The sequence below is a fragment of the Lepus europaeus genome, chromosome 2 (assembly GCF_033115175.1).
Source record: "Lepus europaeus isolate LE1 chromosome 2, mLepTim1.pri, whole genome shotgun sequence".
Taxonomy (NCBI): Eukaryota; Metazoa; Chordata; class Mammalia; order Lagomorpha; family Leporidae; genus Lepus; species Lepus europaeus.
The window spans coordinates 10,236,805-10,258,225 of NC_084828.1; the positions used below are offsets into that span (position 1 = coordinate 10,236,805).

Here is a 21,421-nt window from a genome sequence, read left to right on the forward strand (position 1 = left end):
GAGATAAAGATTCAGTGACACCAAGCAGTGGAAAACATGGGTTGAAGTCACATAAAATCAGGCACATACCAGTCAACTTTTTATTTCCTCATTTACTGTTTTATTTTGTGCCAAATATGCTAGATATTTGTACAATATGATCTAAAAATGTACAGTACCAAAATGTACACGAAACAATGAGCCAACAAAAAAATCAGAGGAGGAATTTTGTTGTTAAACTTCAATATATTGCAATGCAAATGAGAATTAACTATCAGCAATTTTGGTGTTTGCTGCCAGTATAGTGTATTCATAATTATCCTATTTCCCTACTTTCCATTATTTCCGAAAGTGTACAGGGTATGAATCCTTTCACAATATGTTGGATTCCAAATGATATTTTTTTTTGTAAAATGTGCATGTTCATATGTGCACAAATATGATTTTATATCTATGTATCATATAATTTACCAAATAGTTAAGGCTATTTTTTTTTTTTGCTGATTCAAATGTTCTTAAAAGAATTTCTCCCAATTGTACATGTCACATCATATAAAATATTCCAGTGAAACCTGAAATGACACCTTCAGTTCTATAGCGTTTGCTGCAGGTGCATTCTGGTCTCATTAAATGACTGTACTACTCTAAAAAAATAAAAATAAAAATCAGAGCTTGGCTTCTTGTTATAACCCAGTTTATTGCCTTTGTTACAGCAGTTGTAATGCAAAATTTTTATGAGGGCAAAATGTTTACTAAGCATCCCTAAATTAACAACCTGTTCATGTTGGAATTTTCTCAGTTTGCTACCTGTGAGGTGCACATCTGATGGAGTTACAGGGAACCCACACAATAACCCCAGCAGTCCCACGGAACACCCACGGGGGGGGGGGGGAGGATTTCCTGGAAGAACTAAGGAATCCCATCTCCAGAGTAATTAGCAAAGCGAAATCATCTCAGAGCCACCACAGAGCATGAACCTTTAGTTAAATTCCAAGGTTCTCGGCCACAGCGTGTGTAGAGTCTGATACCCGTGCATTCTCACTGGTCTCCCTCCCTGACATCTTCCAAACTGCAGCGACTTGGCCCAGAATCAGTTGCAAACTACAGTCCTTCTTTCTTTCTTTTTTTCTTTTTCAACTTAGTCATTTAAAATAGAAATGATTCTTTGAGAAGTACTACGCTTTCAGTGATGTAATTTTGGAAATCTCCCATTACTGACAGATAAAGGGTAATTTTGATTTAAGAGAGCTGTTGTGATTCTGGTCCCATCTTTAGGTAGGCGTCAGTTTGAGAGCGTTTTGAAAGAACAAAAACGCTAAGATTTTTTAGATATTTTCTGAGACGCCTCTATACTTATTTACCTGAAACTGTAGATGTAAAACCTCAATGAACTGCTACTGCTTTCCAGTGAAATAGTTACCCTTCTTCCAACTAGCCGAATACTGCTTTTAAAATTCACGGTGGGAACTTACATTTCATTCTTGGTGAGAGCCTGTTTGCAAACTGTCCCCCTGCAACAAATCTGGAAAGATCTGTCCCCGGGCGCGCGCCCGACCTACGGCTTCGTTGTGTCTCGTATTTTGCATTAGGTAAAATTCAGCACGGTTCCTGGGAAACCCGGGGCGTGACCGTGGCAAGGCGCCTTCCTCCTTTCTAAGGGGAATTCAACGTGGTCACCGAAAAGAGCGCTCCTGGGGGGAGCGGGCCTCCTCCTCGCCCACCTGCAGCTCCCGGGCGATTTTATTGCACACGGGGAAAACAAACAACAATTTAAAAAAACAAAAACCGGGGTGCAGGAGGGCTCCCCGCCTGCCCTTGCGGTCAGCTTCTCAGCACCGAGGGAGCGGCGGTGCGTCAGTTTTCGGGGTTCACGCTCGCACCGCGCGGCGCACGCAGCTCAACCGCGCAGCTGCAGGCGCACCCCAAGCGGCCCTCGGCGCGACCTGAACAGCTGCGGTCGCTGCCATCCCGGGTGGCGGGCTTCGAACTCGGGATTTCTGGGTTGAAACTCTTAGCCGGGCAGCGCCCACGTGCTGCCTCTCAAAGGTGAACTTGGCACATGGACCCCTCCTGCGCCTAACGTCCCCTACGTGGAGAGGAGAAGTGACCGCCGCCTGCGAGGGGACAGCAGAGGGTCCTACCCGCAGCGCCTTACACGGTCAGGGTTCTAGGCCAATGGCCCGAACCCCTTGGGAGCCAGCCTGCAGCTTTGCGAGGGTCGGGTCAGCGGTCAGCCGCTTTCTCTGGGGCGTCCACCACCCCACTCCCGCGCCATCCTCGTGGCCGGCGGTCCCCGGGGTGCCTTCAGGGTGACCCCAGGAGCCCTCGGTGGGCTCTGAGGGAAATGTATAGGAGCCGAAGCGACAAGGCTGCCCCGGCCCCGAACTCGCTGCAGGGGCTGGCGGCGCCCCGTGTCCGGACGCCGCCGGGGACGCGGTCAGAGCCCGGGCGGCGTCTCCCGGCCACGGGGGAGGCAGAAAGCGAGCTCTGGGAGTTCACACCTTTAAGGAGAAACAAAGGGTGGTTTTCTTCCCGACTGCGTAAAACAAAGAAAATGCAGCCGCTGGGTGCTTGCGGCGTCCCGGGGCGCAAAAGGGACGGGCCGGGCCCACTCGGGGGGGAAAGCGTGGGGGGCTGGGAGGAGCCGCGGACGAGTGGGCCCGGCGAGGGCGCCTCTCTCTGCCCCCGGGGACCCGGGGCACCGACGGCCCCAGGCCGCGGCGTCCAGAAAAAGAGGCTTTAGGGCGCGAGACCCCAGCCCGAGGCCCCCCGAGGCGGGCCGGTCCTGCCGCCAGCTCCGGGCCGCGGCCGCTGCCCTTGGCTCCGGCTGCCCTTGCCTGTCTTCGCTTCCCCCAAACTCGAGCTGCCACAGGAGTGACCCCAGGGCCGCCAGACGGGCCCCGCGCCGTCGGGGCGTTCCGGGTGCACCGCGCGGTCGCCGGGCGCCCGGGGCGTGGAGCGAGGGCGGCTGCTGCCCCCTGGCGTCCGCCCCGAGCCCGCGGCCCGCAGCACCGACCCGGCGAGGGCCTCCGCGGCCGGCCCGCCACGCCACGCCGCGCCACGCCACGCCACGCCACGGCACAGCCGCCGTCTCCCCACCCCAGGCCCCGGCCACCGCGGGGTCCCACAACACCCCGTCCGCCGGGAGAGACCCAGACCCGGGCCCGGGCGGGCGCGGGGGCGCTCCTCGTGGGCTCGGCACCCGAGGGCGCGGGCGCGGGGAAGGCGCAGGGTGGCTGCGAGGCTCGGCTTTCTCCCCCGCCTGCGGGGACAGGGAGCGAGCCGAGCGGGCGCTTGCAACGTCCAGCCTCTGGTTGCTTGTGGGGTGGGGATGGGGGTCGGGGGTCTCTGCCGAGGGGGAAACGCCTTCGATGGCCGCTCCGCGCTCTCCACCGGGGCGAGGCGCGCGCGTAACCTCGCCGCGGCGCACTTCACGAAAACAAGCCCCGAGAGCGGAAAAATTTAAAAAAAAAAAAAAAAAAAACTGTTGCGGAGCTCTGGCTGGTCTTAGCTACACCAGGTCCGCGCCACTCGGCCGCCGCTGCCCGCTGGCCCGGCCCCCTTCCCCGGGGGAGCAGAGGCGTGCCACGGTGGCCGGCCGCGCTGGCCCGGGTCGCCGGGTGGCCGCTGCGTCTTCCCCCGGGGGCCCTGCCCGGAGCCCTGCCCGAGGCGCCGCTGCACGCCCTGCAGGCTCCCGGGAGCGCCGGTGTGTGTGTGTGTGTGTGCGTGTGTGTGCGTGCGTGTGGACGCGTGGGCCTTGCGTGGGTGCGGGCGCTCCGGCCGCGCCGCTGCGGCCACCACCTCCTCCTCCCCGCCGTACAGTAGCGCGCGGCGGCGGGGGCGCGCGGGCCAATTCCAGGAGCGGGCGGCCGCGAGCCGCGCCCTGGCTGATACCGGAAAGGCCCGTGATTGGCCGCCGGCCGCCCCTATGCAAACGAGCTGAGGGAATGGAATTCCTCGGGCCGGGCTTACAGTAAAAGCGCGTCCATTTCCAGGCACTCTCATTCATAGAGCCAGCGGGCGCGGGCGGGACGGGCGCCCCGCAGCCGGACCCAGCCGGGGCACCACGCTGCCCGGCACCTCGGCCCGGGCTCCCGAGGAAAAGCCAGCAGCAGCCGCTCTGCCTTCCCTAGGCCCTGCGTTGGAGCTTCCTTTTTTTTTTTTCTTTTTTCTTTTTTCTTTTTCTTTTTTTTTTTTTCCTCCTTTCTGACTTTTGAATGAACTGGCGTCTTGGCTGGCTGGCGGTGAACTTTTTACACCCCCCCCCCTCCACTTCCTACCCCCCGGCTGTTTCCTTTGACTTCTGCGGGAGAAAGTGCGCGGTGGTCCGAGGCGGGCCCGCGAAGATGCGTGTGCGTGGGAGAGGGTGCGTGCGTGTGTAACCCGAGCCGCCCGCGGAGCCTCCTCCCAGGGCCCGCTCCACCTGCTGCGGTTAGGCGGTGCTCAAGGCCGGAGGAAGATCCTCTCTCTCTCCTCTCTCGGAGCCGCCCGAGCCCGGGCTGACTCATCTAGGCGGTGTAGACAGCGGCCGGCTCCCGAAGAGTGCATGTCTGCGTGTGTGTGTGTCTCGACTGCGCGACCGACTCCCACGAAACCGCAGGATCCGCCGCGAACTTAACCAACACCCCCGACCCCAGTTCGCTGAGAGCGGTGTGCTCAGAGTGCCATCGACCTGGACTTCTCTTTTTTTTAGTCTTTTCAGGTTAGCTAGACCTCTTTGAAAAGCTGAATTTTCTGCACTGAGGGTTTTGCAAGAGAATATGACAAGCACTTCTGCCCAGCCCTGCTCCGACTACTGAAGCGGATTGTCAAGGCTACTTAGGAAAAAAAAAAAAAAGTCTTCAGCGAACATTAATGGATTTCTGTTGTGTTTAAACTCTCTACAGATTCTATTGTAAATATTTTATGAAGTAGAGCATATGTATATATTTATATGTGCGTGTGCACATACGTTAGCGGCACGATTTTTGGAAGTCGCAGCCCTCGCTTTTGAAGACAGAAGCCAGTGTTTCATGGTCAGAAGTGGCGTTGTGTATGGAATATACGCGTCTATTTCGCAGTCGGTTGGGACCGTAAACAAAACTCACCTGCAAAACAAAAACAAACAGAAACAAACTGACAGGCGCTTAACTACTGGAACTTCCAAACCGTGTTTGCTGGTCATTCTGCTCTCCGCATACTTTTTTTTTTTTTTTTTTTTTTTTTTGGAAGTGTGTATGGTAATTTTGCCTCCGGGAACTTTTTTGCTGGCAGCCAAAGACTGAACTTAAACTCTGAAGATAGTCTCTCTTTGGCGTTTGCTTTCTGGATTCTGGTCGCCTGCTTTTCAGTGCACTAATTGGTGTGTCGCTGGGAGCCCTGCGGGGTCCAAGGCCGCCCGGAGACGCCAGACCACCGTCCGCTCGCCCCGGACCGTTGGTAACCCGGGCTCCCCGACCTCCCCCAGGGCCCCCCCCCCGCAGCCACCGGGGCCCCTGGACTTGTATGCTGGTGTCCCGGGAGCTGCTAGCTGGAGACCCGCGCCCCCTGCGCCGTCCGGTGGGAGCCGTTTGCAGGGCCCTAACTCAGTCGGCTTGTTGTGATGCGTATCCCCGTAGATGCCAGCACGAGCCGCCGCTTCACGCCGCCGTCCACCGCGCTGAGCCCGGGCAAGATGAGCGAGGCGTTGCCGCTGGGCGCTCCGGACGCCGGCGCCGCCCTGGCCGGCAAGCTGAGGAGCGGCGACCGCAGCATGGTGGAAGTGCTGGCTGACCACCCCGGCGAGCTGGTGCGCACCGACAGCCCCAACTTCCTCTGCTCCGTGCTGCCCACGCACTGGCGCTGCAACAAGACCCTGCCCATCGCTTTCAAGGTACTGAGCCCCCGAGGGGGCGGCGGGGGCACGGGCGGAGGCCGGCCCGGGTTAGGGGGGAGGCCAGCGGCTTGGGCGGGCGGGGCCGCCGCGCTAACCCCGCGCGGTCCCTGGTCCAGCTCCCTGCGCCGGGATGCGGGGATGCTGCGTTGCCGTGGCGACCCTCGGGCGGCGTCCAGGCGGGCCGAGAGGATGCGGATGGCCCCGGAGACGTCCGAGGGAGGAACGTCCTAGGCAGGAGCCTTCCCTGAGAGTCAAAGTCGGAAAAAGTTGAAACCCAGCGGGTGCTGCGCCTCTAGCTCGGGGGTTCCTTAAGGCACCAAGGAACCATTTTTGCCTCTCTGAGCTGAAGGCTGCTGGAGAGGGAGAGAGAGAGAGAGGGAGAGAGAGAGAGAGAGAGGGAGAAAGGGAGAGATTTTAGTGCCTTCGGTCTGTGCAAATAAGCCCCCCACCTCCCACCACCGCCGGTAGGGACGAGTGCGTCCAAAGTCCGCGGCGAGCGTAATGAAGTTTGCACAAGTTGTGCGAGTTTCCAGCCCGCGATAGCCAGAAGCCGCACGCAGCGACCCCAGCTTCTGCCCTGCAGCCCTCCTGCTGCCCCTGGTCGTAGGCTCGCCTCGGCGGAGCCCGGGGGCCGAGAGCCAGGACGCCCCCCGGGCCAGCCTCCCTGGCGGAGGAGGAGGCGGCCAGGCAGCTGGCGAGGGCGCCCCTCCGGCCTCGGTCTTGCCCTAGCTCTGGGCCGCTTTTAAAAAGCTTGGCCTTCGCCGGGAATATGTAAACAACCCCGGGCGTTTTTAAACAACCACGCTGCTACCCTGGCAGCAAGCTGTCGGATTTTCATTTCTGCGGTGGGGCCTTGGTCCTGGCGCCTTCGGTGGGGTGTAAGCCGCTCTTTGGAGGTGCGGTTTTCTCAGTACGATCCGTGCGGTCATTTCCTGTTCATTTAAAAGGCTAATGAAGCAGGTGATTGAAGCTACACACACAGGGTAGCCCTTTTTTTTTTCTTTCTCTTTTTAAAATGTACTTGAATAATTGTCCCCTTTAAGGGGATATTAATTTAATATAAGCTTTTTCTAATTCCAGGGCTTCGGCTGGATCTTGGTCTAATTACAATGAATAATGTTTACTTTTTTTTTTTTTAAAAAAAGTGCTGCTGGAGTTCTTTTTCAGTTTTGCTCCCTTTCCAAGCTGTGTGTGATTTCTAAAACAAACGGAACACAGTTTGCATGCCGCCGTGGCTGCGGCGTTGGCCCCTTCCCCCGTGGGTTCTCTGAGAGCGTTTTGCAGTGGTTTGGGTTTGGGGTTTGGGGCTTTGCTTTGGTGGGGGTGGACTGGAAGTTAAAGGGAGCGGCCACTTGACGCTTCCCTCTTCGCTTCCTCTGGTTTATTTAGATCTGAGTTTGGGAGCCCATTGCGATTTCAAATCATTCTAATCCCTTTGCATAAACAGACTCAGCTGGAGAAGCCAGACCTGCTGGGGTTGGGCCTGGGTCTCTTTCAGAGGAGGGCAGAGAGAAGACAAGCCGGGAGTCGACCCCAGGGCCTCCCAAGCCGATGCCCCTCGCACACCAGCCTGCTGGGGACTCCCGACTGCTTTTTTTTTTTTGGGAGAAAGCAGAGTCTCTTCTGAACTCTCTCTGCCAGGGAGCCCATACCCAAAGATACCAAAATGCCATCAGGTGTCCGGTGGAGTCCGTGCATGAAAGTATTTGCTTTCTTCCAAAACAATGACATACAAACTGTTTTTATGAGCCATCAGAAATCGTAATACCCACAGACATTTCCTTTGAAAAGTGAGTGTTGATGGTTCAGTTTTTTAAAAGATTTTTGATTTGTTTCACCTGGAGGCGGCTAGAAGAGGGTCTCTCGAAAAAGTGTAAGTGGGTCTCTTGAGAACATTTGCGGGGGGAGACAGCCGAGAGATCAGACCACTTGATTAATATCTGTCACCACCCCGGGCCCTGCAGACAGGCCTCCTGCTCCGGGAGACCTGCTCACTGCCTAACTGAAAGTCTAGACAGAATGTTCAGGGAGAAGGCAAAGGAGAAGGCTGGGATCAAAGCAAGCGAGACTTCAAAACCTGCCTTCATCCCGGGCCCAGTCTCCCTGGGTCCCTGGCTCCACTCCGCATTGCCACCTCCTCCCACCTCCCAGGCGGTCTCTGCAGAAACTGCTACTTTAAAAAGTTGGATTTTAAATAAGCCCCAGACAATCTCTTTAGGAAGTTAATCGGTAGAGAATTATTACATTCCCTATCATAAAGAGGAGAAAATGTGAAATAGTGATAAAGTCTGAGGGTATTTAATGCCTCTGTAAAAGTCTCTTGAAATTCTACGTGTAAATCCTTTGCCTGGATTTTCAGAACTTAAGAGAGATTTTAAAATTCTGAGTTTTCTTTAAAGTAGATTAAAATCATCCTAATTGCTTTTCCTGGATCCCAACCTGCTCCCCTCCTCCCCGTGGGCTATCATTCTTTTAGTGTTAGAGAGATACATATTTTTGGTACTGAGAAAGTCTTATGTTTGCTACATGTTACCCAGTGCTTACAGAAGTCCCCTAAAAAGCTGTTTGGATGACTTAAGATAGATTTTGTAACACTAATAGTAGCTTGTTTAGGCCATGGTGCACCAGAGTCCACATAAACATGCCTTCCACAGTGAAGTTCAGAGGCCTCGGATGCTCGTGGTCATATTCGATTCATAAAAGACGAAATAAGTCACATTTCTGCATGTAGGATCAAGCTCCTTAGCTATGCATCAAATGTGATCTCAGCTGAATGCTGTGTTCCACTCCACAGCCTTCTCTGAAACACTGAGATTAAGGGATTTGAAGTAAATGAATTGTAACTGTAATTTCAACCTAATTAGAATTGGTTTAAAATGCCAGTGTAAACTGTGAACAGGCCGGGCACGGGCAGTGTTGGGAGAGCTGTGTAGTATATAGGCGAGCTGCGATTCTGCTTAGCTTCCTGATACTTGAAAAACAGAGAAGTAAAGCAAAATATGAGATATCTTTGGCCAGCAAGTCCCTTCTTGTCTGTTTGGTCTGTGTTAAAATGTAAATGTTTGTGTTCCCTTACCTATTGTTTATAGCTTTTCATTCCAGTTGCTGCTTTTTTCTGTTTGAAGCCAGATATGTTTTCATTCTCTTCATATTTCTTATCAATGACAAAATCTGTACCAAATTAGTAGACGTAATAGGTTTCAAGTACTAAAATTTTTTTAATCTAGCCTAAGGATGCTTGTTAATAACTGGATGTTATACATTATTAACTTAAGGTCCTTGGATTTAATATGACCCCCTTATTTCTCAGAAAGAAATAAAAGACCAAGTAAATGAAATTTGAGCACCCACCTATCTTTGACCCCTGTTGTAGTTTTTTTTTTTCTTCTTTCTTTAAGGGAGCGGTGGGAGTTAAACTCTAAATTCTTCTTCTTATTATTATTTTTACTGTAGTTAAATTCCAATATCAGCAACCTTTTCTTACTTAGCCACCGTGGTGGTTTACACCGTGTTTGTGCTTGGTGGAGGTCTCGGGAATTTGCCAAGTGACTAATGAGGATGGCCATGGAGAAGGAAGAGGCACAGACCTGGGGCACCGTGGGAGAGACAGGAGAGGCAGGAGAGTGGTTTAGCACCGAAGCTGGTAGTTATAAAACAAGATTTACTGATTTTAACCTCTGCTGATTCAGTCCCAACAATGAGTTATTCAGCTTGCAAACCATGTAGCTGATCCAGTCCCTGTGTGTTGCCTTAAAATAGAGAAGCCGAGGTCAGTGGAGGAAGATGGGGATGAGGAAGTAGAATGCTGTGTTGCAGGAGGACATTTTCAACATTGTGAGCTCATTGTCAGAGGGAAGTGAAAATAGTGGGAAAAAGTGGGAAAATTTTTCAAAGACTAAGAAGAGCAGAATACAGCAAGCACACTTTGTAGGACTGGAAAGAAGAGGTACCAATAATGGAATAACTGATCGGGGAGCTTTATTTGAAACAAAGGGGAATTGTCATCTTGTTGCACTCAATTAAATGGCAACAAACACCCTTATAATGGGATCTAAATACCTAATTAGGGGTGCCTGGGGAATAAATAGCAGTGTTTTAAAATCTTTATAGAAAACATGTCCAACAATTGGAATGAAAGGATTACAAAGAGATAAAAGGCCCAGACCTTGTTTGGCAATGCAATTTAGATAAAATAGATGAAGAAAATGCCCACCTACTACCATGAGTGTAGAAGATCCTGGGGTAGCACAGTAGGATTGCCTCCCAGACAAGTTAGTTCATTTTCATTGTCATGCACCTTGGAACCTAAGGGCTGAAGCAGTTATAATCAGCGAAAACAATGATCATCAGGAGACAGGGGAAGGAGTCCTGACTGAGCAGACAGAAGATGGGAATTCCGAGAAACATGCCTTTGATGCCAAACACGTGAATCTAATGGCAGCCTTATTTACATAGAGGAAAGGAACACTAGCTACATCTGTACCAGAAAAATATTATGTGGCTGTTAGTAGGTAAAAATTAGGAGGCAAAAAATAAGGATAAGAATAATAAGAGTAGATTAAGAAATGCTTTACTAATTCAAAAATACAGCAACAGCCAAAATATGATTATATCATTGGAATGAAAACACAGTTTTCACTGCTAACTGAGGAAATACTGTAAAGAACATCAGAAACAATAAAGAGCAAATTCAACTTGGGGCATTTTGAGTTGAAACTCTACAGCCACTTTGATAAACAACCAGTGGAAATATTGCCAATAATAAATGTCTAGAAAAAGAAAATAGTTTCTGGAGGAACCAAATGATGGCCAAGACATGGATACTATTGCACAAACCATCTTCGTGGCATTTCACCATGCAATTAGTGTGGTTTTTGTTTTTTTTTTTTTTTTTTTTTGAGTATCAAAAATATTCACCTACCAGTTTTCAATCAGAAAAAAAAAAGACATATCTATTCCATTACATTAAAGGGATTCCTTGTCATGATCAGCTGGGTTTAGATAAATTCTGAGTCATGAATCAGGTCACGGTTAACACATCTTTGGGACTCAGTGATATGAACATGCAGCCTTGTTCCACCCCGGAAGTGAGGGGAACACGCTGAGATCTGTAGGTTCTGTAATTAGCAATACACAAAAGGTACATCTCTGATTCTTTTCTCCCCTTGCATGCGAGAATTCACTGCAAGCAGAAGTCAAGAGAATAGGAGAAGTCAGGGATGAACAGTGAGGGGCCGCTTTAAGTCATTCAAGAATCACCACCGAAGATCAGAGTTAATTTTAGCGGAAATAAGTTGCAACACTTTAAAGTCTTGGCTCTGGCCAGCCTGTCCGTAGAGGTCTGAGTGAGGGAAAGATGGGTTAGGTTATAAACTTAACAAACACAAAAACATTCTGTGGTTTGAATGTGAAGAATTAAGAAGAGATGATAGTTTTCAGGAAACGGCGTAGCTTTTCCAGGTCCTGGCTGTCCTCTGTTTTGATCCAGCTGTGCTGTAATGACCTTATGTGGCTTTATTAGGAAGATTTGGTAAAAGTTTCATTGTTTGAAAAGTTATAGTCAGCTGCGCCTACAGAGTTAAAAGTAAATCTCTCCATGAACAACTGTCCTGTTGTTTGGCTAAATTTATGGCTTTATTTGGCTTAATTCCTCTTTTGCAAACTAAAAAGTGTCATTTAGTGGACATTTCATTTTAGAACAGTTCCTGCACAAATGACAGAAGTGAGTGCATCGCATTCCTGACGTCTGCATTTGTCCCTTGCCTGGGGTTTAGGTGGTGGCTCTGGGGGACGTCCCAGACGGCACTCTGGTCACCGTGATGGCTGGCAATGATGAGAACTACTCGGCCGAGCTGAGAAACGCTACCGCCGCCATGAAGAACCAAGTCGCAAGATTCAATGACCTCAGGTTTGTCGGTCGCAGTGGGAGAGGTACGTGTCGATCAACCTGAACTTAACACACAAGGTGTTTACATGGCTACAAGCCTCAACTGCAGAACTTTCCAGCCGTTTCTGTGATGAGATCCCTAGAAAAGCAGTCTTTCTGATTGTTGCTATTGCAGCAGCAAGTTTTTTGAAGCATATTTCCTTAAAATTTAGTATTTTTAGCAGAATCTAACTTTGCATGATTGCTTTCAATAACTGAATTTCTATACAGCTGACTTGCAGCACACAGAGCATGACTTCCAGGAAAATCCTTCAGACTTTTTTTTAACTAATATTGAAAGATACAAAACTTACCCAATAGAAGCTAGGATTATCCTACTGTGGTCCTCTATTTAATAATAATCAAAAATCTAATTAGTGGAAGCCTTTCACTTATGGTCCATGTGCTGTGACAAGTGCCAGAGTTTCCAATGATCACTTCTGATTATTTTGAGAGCTCCGTGCTGTCTGATGTTGTTGATACGTGGTTTCAAGCAAACTTAATCTTTTTACCGCAAAATATGAAGAAACAGTGTTAGTGCCATTGGTGGCAATATGATCTTCCTGTTGCATTTCTTTTGAAAGCTTTATAATTATTTCAGGGAAGGGGTTGGGCCTGGGTGACATTTTAGGTATGAATGTTATTGGACTGGATTATCCAAAGGAACTGTTGCATTAGTTCAGCTCTGTGTGTAGTATTATTTTTCTTGCCTTTAATCCATTATCACAATTCAGAGAAGAAAGAGGAATCTTGTCTTGTTGCAATAATGCCCAGTTTCCAATTTTTTTCAAGTATTGTGTTTTCCGTGTATTGTAAGGATACATAGCAACAAATCTAAAAGTGTAATTAAAGAAGGTAGGATCATTTGTTTTGAAAATCTTATTTCTATAATGTACTATTGAATAAGCTTCTGAATTAAAGATATTTCAAGTTTAATGGAGAGATTTTTGATAAATACCCAAATAATAGTAATAGCTCTTACATTTGAAAAAGAAAAGGACCAACCAAAGAACATTTAAATATAAGCATAATCATTACTTTTTTTTTAAAGGCATTTAAAATATAAGAATATCTGTGTTCTCAGGGATTAGTAGAAGAGAGGAAGAGGGTATGTGTATATTGATGCTTTGGGCTGTTATTTTTGCTACCTTAGCTGTCTGGAGCATTTTATAATAGAATCTTAGCGGGAGAAAATAAAAGACCTATAACATGATTGAAGATATATCTTCCTGGTACTATGTTAATAATAGGGTAATGCCAAGAAAATTATATCCACTTATTGAAGGCATAAGTGATGCTGTAAGATATAAAAGTGTAAGTCACTCAATGGACTCACTTTTTATATTAAAAATCCCCACCTTTCGTGAATGGATTTTGCATTATGTTTTGGAGATGTGTGTTCAGAAACCATTGTGAAGGCTCCAGATGAGCGGCTGCCAGAGTGGGTGAGGACAAAGACCCCGCGCCTGGCACCTGCGCACCCACCTCGCTCACTGTCGTCCCGTGGGCCTGTGGATTTCTTCTACTGTCAGGAGTGGGTAGCTGAGTACCATTTGGTTGCTGTTCGACAGGAAGTATGATGATCATAATCATGTGGACCTCTGAGGGTCTGTGCATCAGGTTGGGTTACACATGTTTTAAAAGCGATATAATGGCCCATGCCAGTGAGATTTTTCCCCAAAAGAAGTTGAATGGTGGCTTTCTGGCAATGTGCACTAAGTCAGAGATAAAAAGAATGAGAGTCTGAAAGCAGCGTGCTTCCTGCTCTGGCGCTGAGGGCTGCGCTCTCGTCCCTCATTGGCCATTTCTGTTTTGAGTGGGTGACTAATAGGTGCTTGTGTTTGCTTGGGTAACAGTGGACTGTTTCCCCAAGGTGTGGATTGTTTGCGTTTGGCTGTCTGATTCATGCCAGTATGCCCTTGAGTTTGCATAAACCCCAAAAAGTAAAATAGTTGTAAGCAAGGCGGGGGTGTCTTCTCATACCTGGCATGGGAAAATTAACTGAAATTTCAGAAATGGACATTGTTGGTTGTGAACAGGCTATCCCCACCCCCGATGGGTGATAATAAGCACACCAAAACACAGGGACCCTAATTGAACTTGTGACCCAATTATGGTTCCTGGGGACATAATATTGAATGATAGATATGTACCTTTTTGTTGGTTGGAGTTTGGGTTTTTCTGGTCAATGCTACAAGAAGAAGTGTCAAGAGGCTTCATTTGCCTCTTGTTTCTCTCCATCATCATAAAATACAATTTGATTTTGCTCTTTTAAGTGTCAACATCAGAGCCTGCCAGATTTTTTTCTTTCTCTCTCTCCTTTTTTTTTTTTTTTGTTTTTGCAATTTGCTTCCCATTAGGAAGAGAGCAAATGATTCTCACTAATTTTGACAATTAGTCTTAATCTTCACTGAATTTTATCCTTTAAAAGTTTCATCACGTTTTATTAAGTGATCTCAAGGCTATCTGCTGTTTCATTTTCTGTTTTTGAAAATGTGCCTGAGAATATGCCCTTGGCATTGACACACTGCATAGTGGCCCAGAAGGTCCTGGCTGCTGGCTCATCCACACATTTCAATGCCAAGTTTGAATTCTGTCAAAAACCACTGGTCTGATGGACTCTCAAAGGGCCCTGGGACTTGGTGCAGAGTAAAAGATGTAAAAGAAGCTTCCCTATTATTATTTTTTTAAACTTGCTACCAGTCCATGGGGATCATAAACTCATAGAAATTGCCAGAGGTTGAAAATAGGCGAGTTTTTCTCGGTTTGGCAAAACTGATCTGTCTGGGTGCTGGCCGATGTCCAGAATCACGGCTCCCAACCTCGGGTTCAGCCTGCAACTGGGAAAACCTGCCTGTCCAGCTGTCACGGCCTTGCTGACTGCACCACTGGCCCCTAAAAACACCGAAGGCCTCAGCAGCCTGCACCCTCTTCCTCCTCTTCCACTCCTTCCTGTTACTCCCTGGCAGGTTAAACTTCACTCCAGGTATTTCTCACCCTTGGAATGCCTCTCCCTCTGATTTGGGATCTCTGTGGAAATTGACTGCTCCTCACAGGGGAGGAAGAGACAGCAGCTCCCAGGAGGTGAGTTAGGGAGACCCACTGGACTCCAGAGAGCACAGGACCATGCACGGGTTGGGGAGCGTGCACGGGGTGGTTCTGAACAATCACATTCCTTTTTTTTTTTTTTTTTTTTGACAGGCAGAGTTAGACAGTGAGAGAGAGACAGAGAGAAAGGTCTTCCTTCCGTTGGTTCACCCCCCAAATGGCCACTACGGCCGGTGCGCTGCACTGATCCGAAGCCAGGAGCCAGGTGCTTCCTCCTGGTCTCCCATGCGGGTGCAGGACCCAGGCACTTGGGCCATCCTCCACTGCCTTCCCGGGCCACAGCAGAGAGCTGGACTGGAAGAGGAGCAACCAGGACTAGAACCCGGAGTGCCGGCGCCATAGGCAGAGGATTAGCCTAGTGAGCCGCGGCACCAGCCAACAACTGAACAATCACATTCTTACCATGCGGCCTGGGACGATCAGTCACCTCCAGAAAATCCAAGTCCTGGGTCAAAATGAATTCTCCGGGTGAGATTAATGAGCTCAGCAGTTCATAGCTGCAGTTGATGGAGATGCCATCTGTAGAGACTGCTGTTTTCTGGGCTATAAGAAAGTTATGCCATGACTTCCACTGAGAGACAGTTAAGAAATTCTAGCAGGGAACTTTGTGAATGCTCCGTCTCCACCGCAGCATCTAATCAAGTGGAACGGAATCAATCCATCAGTGAAGATGCCCTTAGTTATTCCAGGTTAGAGCCAAAGAAAGGACCTACCAGATAGATCATCACCACCCTGAAAAAGGGGGAGAGAATCCACTGCACATTTTCATCTAGTTTTTTAAAAAATATGATTTTTAATCTGCTGGGAACATCAGAGATAATTTTGAAAATCTTTTGAAAGCCTTTTCCCAAGGGGAAAAAAAATTCACATGTGTACTTATATACCACCTTTCACGGGCAATTTCATTTTCCAAAGCTGCCCTGGACTTTTTGGGGATCTGTGGATCTGTGAATTTAGAATTTTGCATTGATCGCTATGCTAGCCAGAATGGATAACCAGACAACGAATGAGTAAGTGAACACATAACATAGACATTTTCCACCACCCTGTGTAGTTTGGGTAACACCGGTTTTGGTTACAGCCAGGAGCGGGTTTACGTGATTAGAAGAGTGGATCCCATTCATACCGCTAGTCCAGGCCTGTGGATGGCCATCAGGGAGGGGCCTCATTCTGTCTCGGAGAGAACAGACGCTTCTCCCGTCCCCACGTCAGCCCCTAACTGCAGAGGCCAGCCCGGGGAGACCAGGTGCTCTGTGGCCTCTCGGGGCCGGGTTGAATTTCTTGGTGGAGTTTGTGTTTATGTTGACCTCCCTGGCAACTTCAGTCTTGCCCACTTTCAAAATAGTACTCTTTCCCCCACACTTTTATAAAACGCGGTTCCTTCGTTAGGGTCCTGCGGTGGATGTCTTCCCAGACATAATATTTACCCTGTCCCAATCTGGGTTATTGCATATTTGTGTAACGTTGCTTACTTAAGGCATTTTCATTTTTAAGTCGTTTCACATTATTTGGGAAACAGTAGGAGGAGGCGGCCTTTCCAGCTGCGTGGCAGGACTGGGGTTAAGCCAGAGAGAAGGTGCACTTAGCAAAGGGGAGACCAGGCTGAGATGCTAAACGACAAGAGACGTGTCTTTCTGTAGCGGGGTTTCCCGAGAACTGGTCTGAATGACTCAGAAAGTTACCATCGGATGCAAGTCATTCTGTGTTCCATCACGGATTCCTAGAGTCTGGGAGGAGACAGACACTGCCGACCCCAGAGTTGCCTCCTGGAGGACGTTCATGTTGGGCACTGGCAATCCTATCTCCAGAGAATGCAAGGGAAAGACATGAGTTACCTTCAAACAGACTCTCCCATTTTCCCCCTTTTTCTCTGCTGTTTAAGAAACAGCATACGGATGGGAAAAGGCCCAGGCTCGGGGACAGTCAGCCTCGGCTGGGCCTGGCAGAGCCGTCCTCTCGCTGGCAAGTGCAGAGCTCGAGTCTGTGGTCTGATGTCGAAGTCATCTGCAGAGGTCAGATTTCTCGGTCTGTCTTCTGGGAGCAGCCACAGTTTCTTCAAGCGAGTTGCTCCCTGCTCAGCCGAGAGCCTGGGGTGACCCGGCCGTGGCGAGAATCCGAGGAGCTGTCTTGTGCCTGGAACACGTAGTTGCGTCGTTTGTCCCTTGGTGGTTTTCTTGCTGACTTTATGAAGTGCCGGGCACGGCGGATGGTGTCAGACAGCGCTTTGTCACTCATGTCATTTGTGTGAACGGTTATTTTACCACCGACGGGCAGAAGCCTTCCTCTCCCCGCCCACCCTCAGCCCTGCCTCGCCAGCGGGCTGCTTTTGGTGGCGTCCGTTCTCTCTGGTCGGGACGGAAGACTATCAATCAGCGGGTGCCTCCGAGAGAAATAATGGTTGAGTGATTTTCAGAGCTTCCTGTTTCGGCAGCAGGCATCATAGACATAAACAGTGGCCCAGCCAACGGTTGCAGTGCTGCCGGGGTTCCAATAAATTAGCTTCGTATTTTCTTTTTGTGCTGGTTGGCGAGAGGCAAGGGAGGCTGTGGAGGAGCCTGGCTATAGGAGAACATATTCTGTGTTTCTGTTTTGGTTTTTTAAATTTCTAAAGAAAAATTACTCGTTGAAATGGGGAAACGGCCTGCTGGCTGGTGGCTGTCTTCTCTCGCCGATGATGATAAAACCAGTCCAGATCAGCGAGGAAATGTTTATGAATAACCACGCACGGTCGCCCTGGGTATGGGAGGGTTGATGCCAGAATCCTCGGCAGGTGCCAAGCTCCGTGGTTGCTCAAGTCCCTCATAGAAGATGGTGTGGTATTTGCCTGGAAGCTGTGGGCATCTGCCTGGATACTTTAAATCATCTCCAGGTTGCTGATATTACCTAGCACGGTGTCAGTGCTAGGTGCACGGTTGCTGCTTGTGCACTGGTCAGGTGAGAAAGCCAAGAAGGAAGTCTGCTCATGTGTAGTGCGGCCTCCGTTTTCTCCAAATATTTTCAGTCCATGGTCGGTTGAATCTGTGGATGCCGCACCCCTGGCTGGGGAGGGCCGACCGCTGTTTAGATGGAGAAGCTCTGTGGTGTTGAAAGTTTGTTGACCTCTTCATTGGTGGGGTGTTTGTGTGTGCGTGTGTGTGCGCACATCCTTGTTTCCAATTGGGGACTTCATGCACCAAAGCGTCTTTGAGGACTAATAGCATCGTTCAGCCGAAGCCAACATAAGGCAATTAACAAATTAATAAGTGAACGGTATGGATTTAATGAGCTGCCTAGGAATGCTTTCAGATGTGCCATTTTTATCAGCTCCCTGGCAGGGCGTGGCAGACAAGCCGCTGCTCCTCGGGGCTTGTGTTTATAAATAGGCATCCACGGATGCTGGCCCTGCCGGCTTCCGCCATCAGTGCCTCCCGCACACAGGAACCTGCTGTGCGATGAGAACAGAGTTAACGGTGATGTTCGTCTTGCCCCGCGCCGGTTCAGGATTCCAGCACGTTGCCCGGCCCTTCTTAGCCTACATCGGGCAGCACTGCCCACCCAGGAGCTCCACTGGATGTCACTGAAATTTCTCGGTGGAGGTGTCAAGTATTCAAGGGCCCAAAAATGGTAGCGGAATCCCAGCCACTCTTCTGCCGCTCCATTCAGAATGTGTCTGCTCTGATCTCGGGCAGGAAGCTTTCCTTTAGGGACCGCTTACCCCGCTCCGCTCTCCAGGCAGATGTAAATAAATGTCCTGTTTGTGCTCAATGGAGATGAATCCCCACTTTTACTGGGTGCTTGAAGACCATCAGCAACAATACATGGGGGCTGGCCGAGTGGTTAGGGCACTGGTGAAGATGCCCGCCTCCCGCATCGGAGTGCCTGGGCTCAGATTCTGGCTCTGCACCTGACAGTAGTTCCCTGCTCGTGCGGACCTGGGAGACAGCAGTGTCGGCTCCAGTAAAAGAATTCCTAGCACCCACCTGGGAGTCCTTGCTGGTTTTCCCATCTTCAGCCAGTCCTGGCCAGTGGGGCAATTTGGGAAATGAACTAGTGGATGGGAGTGCTCTGTCTTGTCTCCCTCTATTTCTCTGCTTCTCAAGTTATTATTGACTAATAATAATAATGAATAATAAATGAATAAATGGGCAGCACGAACTGCAGAACTTCACCATCTCCCCTTCCACTTACCTGACCCAAGGTAGCTCCTGTCCGGTTAGTGGGAGGGCTGGCCAGCACCCTCAGGGCTGGTGTGTGGCTCTGATTAGGTCATCTTAGCAAGCAGAGGCCACTGTAGGCCTACGGGCAGCCGAGCACTGTTGCTGTCTGTATGCTTTGAGACCTCAGCAGGCGGGACCAGGTGGGATGGACCTGCTTGGAGGTGGAAGTGCTCCAGTTGCTCAAGGCAGTGCTTTTGGTCCTTAACAGAAATTTTTCTCTCATTGTATTTGAGTTTGTTGTATGAAGTATAGTCAGCGTCAGTCCTATCTAGCCATCCGTCCATCTAAAACCACACTCCTGTCACCGTAGGGCTTTGGCACCTCTTTAAGGATGCCCTCCTGCTCTGGTCTGTCTGAAGCCCTGGGCAGGCCTCTTGTTACCTGCTTGCCAATTTTGATGATAGTCTTGTTCAGTGACTCTCAGCAGGTGGAGATTTTGACCTCTGGGAACCTGTGGCCGTATCTGCAGACATTTTTGTTGTCAGCCCGGGGTCTAAGGCAGTGCTCCTGGTAGCCAGTGCATACAGGCCAGCGATCTGGTAAACACCCTGCTGTGTGCAGGATACCACCAAGACCCAATCCAAACTGCCAATCACGTGAGACAAAGAAATGCTCACCTTCCACCACATTCCCAGCCTATAATTATTTCTCTTATCCTTCTTCCCTAACACTATCTGCCTCCCCACAACATTTTTGAAACTTATTTTTGAAACTAGGCACAGAATAAAGCTAAAATCAGGAAAGTATTCCTACACATTGTAGGCTTTGAAAAATGCTAGCATGCCAGTGTTCCTGATGCCCGGAGCCATGCCTGGGCCGCACCTCTGTGGACCCCGCCCGGCATCCTGGGCTCCTGCCGTGTGGCTGCGGGAGGGGAGGCTGCCAGTGGCGAGGTGGAAGGTCCCCCCACTGCAGCTGCTCCTGCGGGCAGGTCACAGGGACTGTGGAGATGAGCCAGTGCTCTCCTGGCCTCTCCCTGCTCTGCCCCAGACCCTTCAGTGGAGGGACCACCGACCCGCCAGCCCAGGAGCATGCGTTTACATAGTGGACGGTATCCACTTGACTTTAAAAGCAAGGTCCTGGTCTGTGTCACTCACAGGACCTTCCAGACAACGTGCTGGGCCTTCTCCAGGAACAGTCCTGGGTTTGCTGCCTGCAGACTGGGTTTCCTGATGCCAGAAACAGATAAATGATTTCTTCTAAAACTTTCTCTCACTTGCCCCGATGTGCTAGTTTTGCTGCTACCTGTTTTCCTCTGAAATTCAGAGAAAGACACTTGGAAAATGAAAGTCTGAACAAGCCTCTATGCCGCCAGCTTGAGACCGAGGCTGCTTTTCTTGCTTTTCTCTTTGTTGGCTTTAATGATCCCTCATTTTCCTGCCCCCTGGATGTACCTGTGTCCTTTGAAGCTCCACAGGAGACCAGCCAGACTGCCCGCCCCGCCGTGTGTCCCTGACTTGGGAGTAGTAGGAGTTAACTGCCCAAGCGGGAGTCCACAGGCAGGGTGGAGCCTGGGGGCCCTGCGCTGCCGGGATGTGCTTGGGAGTGAAGGTCACTGGGGCAGAGCTTGAGAACAGCTGTGGCGTGCGAGGGCGTACCGCTCGGTAACGCAGACCCAAGCACAGAAAAGACCCAGCCCTTACCTAGAAAATCACTGTAGGGTATTCTCAGTGACTGTGATCAGTACCTGGTTAAATATCTGTGCATGAGTGACTGTGCCAGGATGGTGCCCACCCCAGGCAGAGGAGGAGCCTGGGGGTTACTTCACGGACTTGGCCGTAGCCTCTGCTGGGAGGCGGATGTCTGAGCATGGTTGTGCTGAACCTGAGGGCCTGTGCACAGTTTGACCTGGGGATGCTCCTGTGTGTTGTTCAGCATCGTGCTGGCCTGTACGAGATGACAGCCCTGGTTGTGACAAACGGCCACATCTGGAGACAGGGGCTGATGTCTGCTGGAAGGGGGCAGGACTCCGGCTTGGTTGGGAACCTAGACTTGGAGCTGTGTGTCCCTGAGCAAGTTGCTTGACCTGTCTGGGCCTATGTGGGGAAGGTGTGCAGTGGATTGACTCCCCGAGGTAAGGCAAAGATGGGGGTCAGATGGGTGCAGGGAGCTTCCCCTGTGCGTGCGCAGCAAACACCAGCAACCACAGCCCTAGCCACCAGCTTTTTCTGTGTCCGCAGGGATGCGTTTCCCAGGGGGCAGCATCCACCCTCGTCCTTCTCCCTCAGCACTGTGAAGTTCTGAGGCCTCGAAAGGGTTAGGCGCAGCAGGCCCTGAGATTTCAGATTAGCAATGGAAGAAACGAAATTAAATATGCACTGTAATTTGAAGCACCGTTTTTCATGGGAAAAGAAGTTC

General features: G+C 50.1%; 1 protein-coding gene across 2 annotated transcripts in view; it reads left to right on the top strand.

Moving 5' to 3' along the window:
• Positions 1-21,421, top strand: part of RUNX1 (RUNX family transcription factor 1) — a 250,134-nt gene that overhangs the window by 150,123 nt on the left and 78,590 nt on the right. For both annotated transcript variants that reach the window (XM_062205548.1, XM_062205558.1), the window contains exons 3-4: positions 5,577-5,830; positions 11,608-11,764. In XM_062205548.1, coding sequence (XP_062061532.1) covers positions 5,577-5,830; positions 11,608-11,764 — 411 coding nt within the window. The remainder of the gene's footprint in view (positions 1-5,576; positions 5,831-11,607; positions 11,765-21,421) is intronic.